Raw genomic sequence first — 12,339 nt, forward strand, 5'->3', positions numbered from 1 at the left:
ATTCTTTGTCGCCCTGATTTCCTTTTTCCACTGATCAATCTTAGCATAATTACTTTCTTTGTTGAGTTGGATTGCATGATATGGCCAAAGTAAGTGAGCTGGAGTTTTGTTATTTTGCCTACCAATGATATATCAAGCTTTATGTGCTGTAGTATTTCCTTGCTTGTGACTTTTGCTGTCCATGGAACCCGCAGAAGCCTTCGCCAACACCAGAGTTCAAATGAATCGATTCTTCTCTTGTCTGATTTTTTCAGCGTCTGACTTTCACAGCCATAAATGGCTGTTGGAAAGATGATAGATCTAACTAATCAACATTTGGTAGTCAGGCTTATGTTCTTGCATTTCCGTGTTTGGTTCAAACTTGTCATGAGTGACCCAGAGCAATATGACGTTTTATTTCCGGATTCTCATCAATTTGTGATCCAAGAAAAATGAATTCTTTAATGCAATCGATCTCCTCACCATCAATTGATATTGTGATATGTCTGTTTTTTTGCAGTTGTAATTATTTTTGTATTTTTAGTGTTTAAGAAAGGGCCAAATTTCTTGTCTACTTCATTAACCTTTGTGATCAGCTGTTCTAGGCCTTCCTTAGTTTCTTATAGGAGGGTATAAATTAATCCAAGTATGTATGTTTTTTGCAGGGAGCTTTTTGAGTATAGATTAGTTTAACAAAGGCTTCTAATAAAGAATAAGAGGACTTGGTATTTTATACCCTTCTTTTCAGTGCCTGAAGAAGTCTCAAAGTGGATTACAATCATCTTCCTTTCCTCTCCCTATAAGAGACAGCCTGTGAGGAAGGTAAGGCTGAGAGAGCTCTGATAGGACTGCTCGGTCAGAACAGTTCTAATAGCGCTGTCATGAATCCAAGGTCACCTAGCTGGCTGAATATGGAGGAGCAGGAAAGCAAACCTGTCTTGCCAGATTAGAAGCTACTTCTCTTAACCACTACACCACTCTGGACTAGTCAGCTATTTTGATGAGTGCAGATGGGAGCCTGCAGTGAGTGACCACAAAACACCCTTTTCTTTTGTAGGGAGAGACCCTTCCTCTGCCAAACCCTGAAAGAGGTTCCAGCTGCCTCACAGTGCCAAGGAATCTGCTTTTTCTCACAGACATGACAAGTTCTTCCATCAGTGTTTGTTGTGTTTTGTCAGCAGCCATGCTGAGGTGTGGAGAGACAAAGCAAATGCTCTTGGGTTTCCAAATTTAGGCTTATTTGGACCTCTCTTATCTCTCCTCTTCACTCTTCCCAAGTCAGAGGCTGGAATTTTGCCCCGGAAGTACTTATAAACATGCACCTGTATAGATGTGTGTTCAAAAGAAGGGATTTAAATTTCTGAATTGCTCTTGGAAGACTTCAGCTCTTCCAGAAATTGTACACAGATTTGTAATTTTTTTTTAATGGATGGACTAATATAAAATCCTGGCCTACACTCGCAGTTCTCAGGTAATAAGTATTGTATTAACAAGGATAGCTAAATTAACAGTATGCAATTTTTTTTCCTTGCGGGGGTTGTCTGAAATCCTGAAGTTCTTTGCTACCTACTTACATTTGTCCCTCAGCAATATTGCCTTCCCTTAATCCTTTTACTTTGGGGGTGAAACCATGCACAATCTTCCCTATTTGTATAGTCTCCATTGGGTGCAAATAGGGCAGTATGGTTTGGTGCCCACAGAACATGAAATGCCAACTGCATGTATTTAGAGGGTTGTGCATGGCACTAACTTCCCTGACATGTAGAAAATTGGCAATGATTGGAAAAGGCCAATATCTTCTTCTTGCCACCCACGTCCAGGGGTTCCAAAAGAGGGTGCCCCCATCTCTCCATTCTATCCAACGGAGATTCCGACCCATTGGATAGAATGGTGCAGATGGGGGCACCCTCTTTTGGAACCCCTGGATGTGGACTCTATGATCCAATCATTGTGAAAGTCAGAGAGGGGTTAGGGAAGAGCCTCCTGGAGCTACCCAACATGTTTTGGAGGCTGTAACTGGAACCCCCACCTCCAACTCCCAGCCCCGGGAAAGGTGGGAATGCCAGAATTCCCATTAAAGTCAATGACGTCATTGACTTTAATGGGTGCTGAAGCCGAATGGTCCGGATCGGGCCCCTGGTGCACAAGCCTAGGTTAGGGCTCTTTAGCTTGGACAAACAGCAATTGAAAGGTGACATTCTAGAGTTTTACAAAATTATTCATGGGATAGAGAAGGTAGACAAAGAAGTACTTTTCTCTGTTTCTCACCCTACAAGAACTCATGGGCACTCAATGACACCAGGGTTTTGGCCACTGTGTGACACAGTGTTGGACTGGATGGGCCATTGGCCCAATGCAACACGATCTTAAAGACATGCACTGACAATTTTAAATATAAAGCATCCTTTTCTTAATTTCTGTTCTCGCCTTCTTTAGTTTTTAATAAGTGACCGTGAGAGAGACCCACAGTGTAACCTCCACTGCTCCAGATCCCAGACCAAGCTCCTCTGTGCCTCAGATGGCAGGACGTATGAGTCAATGTGCGACTACCAGAGAGCAAAATGCAGGGACTCGAGTCTGAGTGTGGTTCATCGAGGCAGATGCAAAGGTAAGGAAGCCCAAGGCCCTTCTCATGACGTGAGGTGGGAGTGTTCTGCTTTCAAAATCCAAAATAGGCTCTGGCCTTAAACCAGGGAAGAACCTTGGAAATGTCAACTTCACTCAAGTAATACTGTCTAAATGCTCCGGTCAATATATTAAGCAAGAGGTGTGTTTGTATTGAAGTGGGGGAGGTTAGTTATTTTACCAGTCAGAGAGATTTGATCAATTGACATCCAATATTTTAGAATCATAGTATCATAGAGTTGGAAGGGGCCATACAGGCCATCTAGTCCAACCCCCTGCTCAATGCAGGATTAGCCCAAAGCACCCTAAAGTAGTGATCCCCAACCTGTGGGCCGCGGACAACATGTGGTCCTTCGACTGATTGGAGGTGGGCCCTGAAGGAGGTGGGCCCCCCCAGGCCCTTTACTTCATCCCCCCCACAGCCCTTTACAACACACTTCGGGTGTCATTGTCTCCCATCACTCCCAGATGGGACTCTCTCATTGCAGAGAAACAAGCTCAGGGTTCCCATTGATTTGTCATTGTCATGAGTTAAAATTTCCATGAAAATAAAATGTTCCTTATATTCATTGTTGTGGCGTGCCTGTATCTTATTTTGAAGGGATGTTTAAACATTACCATAGTGATCAGAGAGTGTTAGGGAAATGGTTGAGAGTAGAGGAGTAAACTACCCCCCCCCCACCGGGCCTCAGTAAAATTGTCAAGCGTTGAGTGGTCCCTGGTGATAAAAAGGTTGGGGACCACTGCCCTAAAGCATCCAAGAAAAGTGTGTATCCAACCTTTGCTTGAAGACTGCCAGTGAGGGGGAGCTCACCACCTCCTTAGGCAGCCTATTCCACTGCTGAACTACTCTAACTGTGAAATTATTTTCCCTGATAGCCTAGCCTATATCATTGTACTTGTAGTTTAAACCCATTACTGCGTGTCCTTTGCTCTGCAGCCAATGGGAACAGCATCCTGCCCTCCTCCAAATGACAAACTTTCAAATACTTAAAAGAGAGCCAGTTTGGTGTAGTGGTTAGGAGTGTGGACTTCTAATCTGGCATGCCAGGTTCGATTCTGCACTCCCCCACATGCAAGCTGGGTGACCTTGGGCTAGCCACGGCATTGATAAAACTGTTCTGACCGAGCAGTGATATCAGGGCTCTCTCAGCCTCACCTACCCCACAGGGTGTCTGTTGTGGGGAGAGGAATGGGAAGGTGACTGTAAGCCGCTTTGAGCCTCCTTCGTTTAGGGAAAAGTGGCATATAAGAACCAACTCTTCTTCTTCTTCTTCTTCTTCTTCTTCTTCTTCTTCTTCTTCTTCTTCTTCTTCTTCTTCTTCTTCTTCTTCTTCTTCTTCTTCTTCTTCTTCTTCTTCTTCTTCTTCTTCTTCTTCTTATTCAAGAGGGCTATCATGTCCCCTCTCAACCTCCTTTTCTCCAGGCTGAACATTCCCAAGTCCCTCAACCTATCTTCATAGGGTTTGATACTGAGGCTAACTACAAAAACAGATTGATCCATTGTCTCTTATGAAACAATAACATTCACTTTTAAAAGACTGCAGTGGGTGGTTGTAACTGTTAAGAATTTTAAGCAAAGTTTCTATTGTTGTTGCCTTTGGTTTTTATCCTAGAACTAGTGAAAAAAGCCTGTTGTACCTAAAATACAATGGAGACTCCTCACCCCACCCCGGGCAGGCCAGTTGAGACCTGGAGAGGCCTCAGTGGGCCTTATTGGGGGTGGGGGGGAGTGCAGGCAGGGACTCTGTTCTTTCCCACCACCACAAAAAGGCCCGCCAAGTGCTGGTAGGAGTGCTGGCAGGAACTGGCTTACCCTCTTTCCCCTGGCAGCACAACTGACACCTGGTAAGGGTGAGTGCTGGTGGGGACTCCCTCCCTCTTTTCCCCACCCCCACCATGCCCACAGTCCCAGGCCCTCGCCCCCCCCCCCCCCCGTCCAGCTCACTGGGCTGGTACTTCTTCCAGATAGAAGTTGGAGGGGAATGCGGCCAGGGATGGGACATCCTTCTGGATTGGCTGTTTGTTGGATGGCCGACCAATCAGGGATGGGACAGCCAGGACAATGAGTCTGATTGGTAGACAATGAGTCCCAACTCTTCCCAACACTCTGTGCCAGAGAAATTATCTGTGTATAAATTTGATACAGCAAAATACTACTTTTGCTGGTCTTTTATTGGAGCAGCCTTATGACAGAACATTTTGTTGTCTGTCTACCCTAAACTGCCAAGGACTTCTCTTTTCTGGACAGATGCTGGTCAAAGCAAATGCCGATTGGAAAGGGCCCAAGCGTTGGACCAAGCAAAGAAGCCCCAGGAAGCAGTCTTCATTCCAGAGTGCGGTGACGATGGGTCATTCACCCAAGTAAGGTTTCTTCCATAGTTTCTTGTCAAACTTGGTCCTTTTTCACTTAAAGGGAAATCAGACTTAAAATAACAAAATAGACTTAGATTTAAATGCATGTGTATGCAGCATACCAGAAAAACAGAGGCACACTCTGATTAGATCAGGGGCTAAGCAGAAGGTGGAACTGGCAACAGAACAGACTGAATTAGTACCGTAATTGCTCTATACTGATAAAGGATATCTGTGTCCCTGTTGGTTGTAAAGGGGAAAGGTCTCATTACATATTTGATGCATCTTGCTTTATATTTCATTTTATTGGTGTTTTTTTAAAGGTAAAAATGGCTGGGCTGAAAATAAATCAGTTTCATAGTTTAATTTTTACCAATGGGACATATGCTACTGAATTAACTTTGGCTCATGGTTCACCATGATGAAAGAGGTGACAATATTACAGGAAAGGGAGGTTCTGTAGTTCAGTACTGTGGTGTGATTGGGGGAATGTAGAATAACATTCTGTATTCACCAGTTATTGTTTACATTGGCAGCTTTGGATGCAAGACTGAATAAAAAAGACAGCAAAGAAAATCTGGAGCTAAATTAAACGTCTTTTTTGTTTCCATGTAAGCATCCCGACTTGCTATCCCAATGCTGTAGAAGCTATTCACTTAACATGATTCCACCATGGTAAGAGGGTGTGTCTCTCAAACCAAATACAAAATATTGTTTCTGACACTAACCCTTAATGTCTGTCCTACTGAAAATGCCACCAAAATCAATGAAATCTCCCAACCTTTGATACAAAGAGTGAAAAAAGTAGTCCAAATTGCTGCACGTTGGAAATAATACTTCATCCATTTAATTATGGACAAATTGTCACCAAGTCCCCTGGGATGTAGTTGACTGTGTGATTATCTTTGCACCCTGGTATCCTGTTGCTTCAAATATTTTCAGGTAGGACTTAACCAAACTCCAAACCGTCTGACTATATATTACAAACATGGACTTCTAGTCAAGGAATAGCTCTGTATTTGCAATGAGGGTCAAGTCAAGACCACAGAACACGTCTTATTTGAGTACAAAGTATATAATCATATTCGCACAGGTGCATTAGTACCAATGCTTGTGCCCTCGCGGCCTGAGAAAACATCGCCTGGAACTGTTGTTATCAGATTCAAACAGTCTTCTAACTAACAAAGTAGCAAGATTTGCTTGGCTAACTTCCAGAATTAGGAAACATTGGTTCACTAACGTATGGCTATTCTAAGAATACCAATAGGTTTGTAGAACTATTTATGCTTTTAGGCTAGTAGCTCTTATGGTGTGTTTCTTAATCTTGTAGTTAGTTTATATATTTTAATCGTCTTACTGTTATTATTTTACTCTTGTATTTTATTGTTCTATGACTGCAAAATAAATTTTGATCGATTACATTATAAACTGCCATCATGTTAAAATCTATACCTAATGCTGTAGAATTAAATAATGCTCATATTGGACCCAAACTTAGATCAGCGGAAGAAGCTTGTACAAGTAGATCTTCCCTGCCTTCCCCCAGTGTTTCAGTGTGCTCCCTGAAAACCCTCTACTGAGACCTGGAGGATGCTCATATATGATCTATATATTATAGTATGGGAGACTGCAGAAAGGGGGGGGGGCAGAATTAGACACAATTGCCCCCTTCAGTTTTCTGCTAGCAGAGTGAACTCTGTGTGTGTAAAAGGGGGGGGGGGGTTGCAAAAATTTAATCAGTTGTTCCATACACTATAGAAAAGCAAATTAAACAAAGCAGCAGGATCTATTATGCATAAAAATGTAATTTTGTCTCTGCATACTAAAAAGTAATTTTAATATATTTATGAGGTTGTGAGTTTATATATAAAGCCTTTTAGCATCCCAGCATCTATTTTAGACATGACTCATTTGCAGTAACCTATTTTGAACAAGCTTGATACTCTGGGTGTGCACATGTTTACACACATCTGCCCATGTGACACTTTTACTATCCCATGCAGTAGTCCAGTTGGGAATTCTCCTACGACAGCATCCCCCAATGACTGAAAGCGGGCCCCCCTCCGCCTTCTTGTGGACAATGTTTTCCTGAATGTCAAATGAATGTTTTTCTTCCCCTATCCCCTCATTGTTTAAACAAGTAGGAAAGGGGTTTGTTTTTTCCTTTTCTTATCTGCAGTTGGTTATCATTTCTTATCAAAATCCTTGCAGGCGGGGGGGGGGGGGGAGGAATCTCTGTGCCACTGAAACATCAGGGATTTGAAATCTTTTCTCCTTTGCATTCTGGTGTAATGCAGTTCTGGGCAGCTTCAGCTTCATATTCGGCTTGTTTCCCCTCCTTGAAATGGAATGCTTATTGATTTCCTGCTGCTGACCCCATGCAGCAATATCCCCATACAGGCTGAAATAAAGATAGCTTGCCAAATCTGAACAAATAACTCTTTCTCATCCTGATTTCTTTGCAATGGAGGGTGTCCTGTTGAAGATTTCATCAGTCAATAAAACTAGGTGACACAGAGGTGTTTTCATTGGCTCCCCACAGCCATAGAAGTCTTTCCATCTGGCAACTCTTAGCTTGGTCCTTCATGTCACTGAACAGGAACCCTTTGGAGAGGGCATGCCATTTGTTTAAAGACAAATAATTACCTCTGAAAGGATGAAAAGTGAAGAGTGTGGGCTTATAGAAAACTACAAGTGGGGCTCTGCAAGGATTTGCAGAGGGGATTTCATTTTCCTCTGTATCTCCTCCCTCTCTATTCCTTTCCTTAACCTCGCAACACCTTATAAAAATAATAGGAGGGACATGTATGTTAATATACAAGAAACCCACAACAACAATGTAATTCTGCAAGTGTAAGGGCTTTTGACAAAACTCTAAAGAGGGTATGTACTCCTTCACAATGTAGGGTTTATAATCTTAAAATAATTTAAGATTATGTATGGGCCATGCGAAGTATAGGTAGAATTACATCCTTCTAATATCTCTTAATTCTTCTATTCTTCAATTCATGGTACCTTTTCAAGACTAATGGGATTCTTGTCTTGAAAGAGGTTTTACATTGGTTCAATAGAATGGCAGTGGGATTATTAACAATTACTGATCATGCCTCTGTTACAAAAGTTATTGACACACTAGTCCAAAAGGAAAGATTCAAATGGAATCTGAAAAGATTCATGTTGGTCTGAAGTAGCACAATAAAGTCATAGTCCAGTAGCACCTTTAAGACCAACAAATATTTATTCAGGATGTGAGTTTTCGAGTGCAAGCACTCTTCGATATCATAAAATTATAGATTTGGAAGGGACCTCATGGGTCATCTAGTCCAACCCCTTGCATGATGCAGGACACCCACCACCCCATTGCTCAACCACTGTAACCTGCCACCCCCTTAAGCCTTCACAGAATCAGCCTCTTTGTCAGATGGCTATCCAGCCTCTGCTTTAAAATTTCCAAAGATGGAGAACCCACCACCTCCCAAGGAAACCTGTTCCAGTGAGAAACTGCTCTAACTGTCAGGAACTTCTTTCTGATGTTGAGACAGAATTTTTTTTGAATTAATTTCATCCCATTGGTTCTGGTCCGTCCCCCCGGGGCAAGAGAGAACAGCTCTGCTCCATCCTCAATATGGCACCCTTTTAAATACTTGAAGATGGTTATCAAATCCCCTCTCAGTCGTCTCCTCTCCAGGCTAAACAGACCAAGCTCCTCCAACCTTTCTTCATACGTCTTGGTCTCCAAACCTCTTGCCATCTTTGTTGCCCTCCTCTGGACATGCTCCAGTTTGTCTACATCTGGGGTGCCCAAAACTGAACACAGTACTCCAAGTGAGGCAGAGCAGAGTAAAGCGGTACCATCACCTCCCGTGATCTGGACATGATACTCCATTTGATACAGCCCAAAATCCCATTTGCCTTTTTAGCCACCGAGTCACACTGTTGACTCATGTTCAATGTGTGGTCTAATAAGACTCCTAGATCCTTTTCACACTTGCTACTGCCAAGACAAGTCTCCCACATCCTATACTGGTGTATTTGGTTTTTCCTACCTAAATGCAGAACTTTACATTTCTCCCTGTTGAACTTCATTGTATTCAGTTTAGCCCACTTCTCGAGCCTATCAAGATCATCCTGTATTCTGATTCTGTCTTCGGTTGTGTTTGCTACCCCTCCCAGTTTAGTAACGTCTGCAAATTTAATAAGCATCCCCTCTAATCCCTCATCCAAATCATTTATAAATATGTTGAACAACACAGGCCCCAGGATGGATCCTTGGGGAACTCCACTTGTCACTCTTCTCTAAGAGGACGCTGAACTGTTAACAAGTACCCTTTGGTTATGAGCTTCTTGTGGCGCAGAGTGGTAAGGCAGCCGTCTGAAAGCTTTGCCCATGAGGCTGGGAGTTCAATCCCAGCAGCCGGCTCAAGGTTGACTCAGCCTTCCATCCTTCTGAGGTCGGTAAAATGAGTACCCAGCTTGCTGGGGGGATAAACGGTAATGACTGGGGAAGGCACTGGCAAACCACCCCGTATTGAGTCTGCCATGAAAACGCTAGAGGGCGTCACCCCAAGGGTCAGACATGACTTGGTGCTTGCACAGGGGATACCTTTACCTTTACCTTTACCCTTTGGTTACGATCTGTCAACCAGTTATCGATCCACTTCACAGAATAAGGATCTATACCACATTTTACCAATTTGCCAACAAGAATATCATGTGGAACCTTATCAAACGCTTTACTGAAATCCAGATAAACTATGTTCACAGCATCCCCCTGAACCAGCAAAGTAGTCACTTTCTCGAAAAAAGAGATAAGGTTGGTCTATGATTTGTTGTTGCGAAACTGTGCTTAGAAATCACAGCTCTCTGTTCCAGCTGCTCAAGGACTGACTGTTTGATGATTTGTTCCAAAATTTTGCCAGCTACAGATGTCAAGCTGACAGGTCGATAGTTACCCGGATCCTCTTTTTTCCCTTTCTTGAAGATGAGGACAACACTTATCTGGCACCTCTCCTGTTCTCCAAGAAGTGTCAAAAATAATTGAAAGATGTTCGGAGATTACATCTGCAAGTTCTTTTCATAGAATCATAGAATCATAGAATCATAGAGTTGGAAGGGGCCATGCAGGCCATCTAGTCCAACCCCCTGATCAATGCAGGATTAGCCCAAAGCATCCTAAAGTATCCAAGATACTTTGCTTGAAGACTGCTAGTGAGGGGGAGCTCACCACCTCCTTAGGCAGCCTATTCCACTGCTGCTCTGACTGTGAAAAATTTTTTCCTGATATCTAGCCTCCATCGTTGTGCTTGTAGTTTAAACCCATTACTGCACGTCCTTTCCTCTGCAACCAAGTGACAACCTTTCAAATACTTAAAGAGGGCTATCATGTCCCCTCTCAACCTCCTTTTCTCCAGGCTGAACATTCACAAGTCCCTCAACCTATCTTCATAGGGTTTAGTCCCTTGGCCTCAGATCATCCTCGTCGCTCTCCTCTGTACCCTTTCAATTTTATCTACGTCCTTCTTGGAGTGAGGCCTCCAGAACTGCACACAATATGCCAGATGTGGTCTGACCAGTGCTGTATACAATGGGACTATGACATCTTGTGATTTTGATGTGATGCCTCTATTGATACAGCCCAAAATGGCATTTGCCTTTTTTATCGCTGCATCACACTGCCTGTTCATGTTTAGCTTACAATCCACAAGCACCCCAAGGTCTCGTTCACACACAGTGTTACCTAGAAGCGTATCCCCCATCCGGTAGGCATGCTTTTCATTTTTCTTCTGGAGTATTTGCCCGTCCTCCCAATTTGGTGTCATCTGCAAACTTGATGAGTAGTCCCTCCACCCCCTCATCTAGATAATTAATAAATATGTTAAAAAATACCAGACCGAGCCCCGAGCCCTGAGTCTTTTAGTACTCTTGGATGCAAGTCATCTGGCTCAGAAGACTTTGTTACATTTAAAGAAACTAGGTGTTTTTGGACTGCCCCAACAGTGATCCTAGGGCACCATTCACGTCTCCCCTGTTTTATGTTTTTTCCACATTGAGCACTATTTCCCTCACAAGAGAAGACTGAGGCGAAATAGGAGTTAAGCAGTTCAGCCCTCTCTTCATAATCTGTTATAGTTTCACTTTCTTGTCCTAGCAGTGGTCCTACAGTGCCCTTATTCTTTTTCTTACTTGAAATATAACTAAAGAAGCCTAATAATAATAAGGCCTTCCTTCCATTTCCTAAATTACTCTTTTTTTTATTCCTCAAATCATTTGACAGCTGTTTATGGAGCCACCTTGGCTTCCTTAGGCTCTTTCCATCTTTCCTTCTCAAGGGAATTATTTGTGATCGAGCCTTCAGTATTTCACTTTTAATAAACAGGTCCGCGCATGCGCATTTGCGCTGTTGTCATGACGGCGGCCACACTTCCCTCTCCCCCCCCCTTCCGCAGCAAGAAGCTTGCCGGGCTGCAAGCTAATCGGCCACTTCGGGGAGAGGGAGCCACGGCCAAGGCTCTCCAGGCTGCGGACCGGGGGTTGGGGACCACTGAGGGACAAACACCAATGCAGGTGATAAAAAAGAACTGGGATATAGAAATAAGGACTGAAATTAAATGTTTCAGTGATTTTCTTTTAAATCAATTTCAAGAGGCTTACAAGAACATGCATTAAAGTTCTCTCAAAGATGGTACTTTATTCCAGTAAGAATAGCCCACATAATGAAAATAGAGAATAAAAACTGTTGGTGAGGTTGTGGTGAATTAGGAACATTCATGCACATGTGGCAGTCCTGTCCAACTAGAGCCAAATTTTGGAAATCAGTATTTACAGAGATTATTATTATTATTATTATTATTATTATTATTATTATTAGATTTATAGCCCGCCACTCCCTTGCGGCTCGTGGCGGGTAACAATATCACAAATCCCCATTAAAAACCCATAAAAACAATAACAACATTGCCAATCTTGCCGGCATGGCAAGAACGGCAGCTCAACTTCCCCCCCCTCCCTCCCACTACTAGCGGGTGGAGAGGAGGTCCTGATGATGTTTTGCTTCGGGTCCAGAACCCGAATCCCCGGGGGAGTGCTAAAATCACTTGGGAACAAATAAAATCTATTGCTCAATTGACTCTGCTCAACATTTATCTTAATGAAAACTCCCAATGTAAACAAAAAACACTGATTATCTTTTAGTCACAGTTACATTGCGTATTAGCCAATGCTGAATGAGATAGGGATTTCGGTAGAGAGGTGGTATGCAGAAATAAGGAAGATAGCGACACTTGAAAAACTCACAAACAAAATTAAATTAATTCAGGCAAGAAAAAAGGAAGATGCCTTTATGATAACCTGGAATGATAGCAGTTAAGAATGTTCTTTAAG

General features: G+C 42.9%; 1 protein-coding gene across 2 annotated transcripts in view; it reads left to right on the forward strand.

Moving 5' to 3' along the window:
- Positions 1 to 12,339, forward strand: part of SMOC1 (SPARC related modular calcium binding 1) — a 117,943-nt gene that overhangs the window by 29,377 nt on the left and 76,227 nt on the right. For both annotated transcript variants that reach the window (XM_077322616.1, XM_077322617.1), the window contains exons 2-3: positions 2,416 to 2,587; positions 4,856 to 4,968. In XM_077322616.1, coding sequence (XP_077178731.1) covers positions 2,416 to 2,587; positions 4,856 to 4,968 — 285 coding nt within the window. The remainder of the gene's footprint in view (positions 1 to 2,415; positions 2,588 to 4,855; positions 4,969 to 12,339) is intronic.

Source organism: Paroedura picta, chromosome 2 (assembly GCF_049243985.1).
Source record: "Paroedura picta isolate Pp20150507F chromosome 2, Ppicta_v3.0, whole genome shotgun sequence".
In the NCBI taxonomy this organism is placed as follows: Eukaryota; Metazoa; Chordata; class Lepidosauria; order Squamata; family Gekkonidae; genus Paroedura; species Paroedura picta.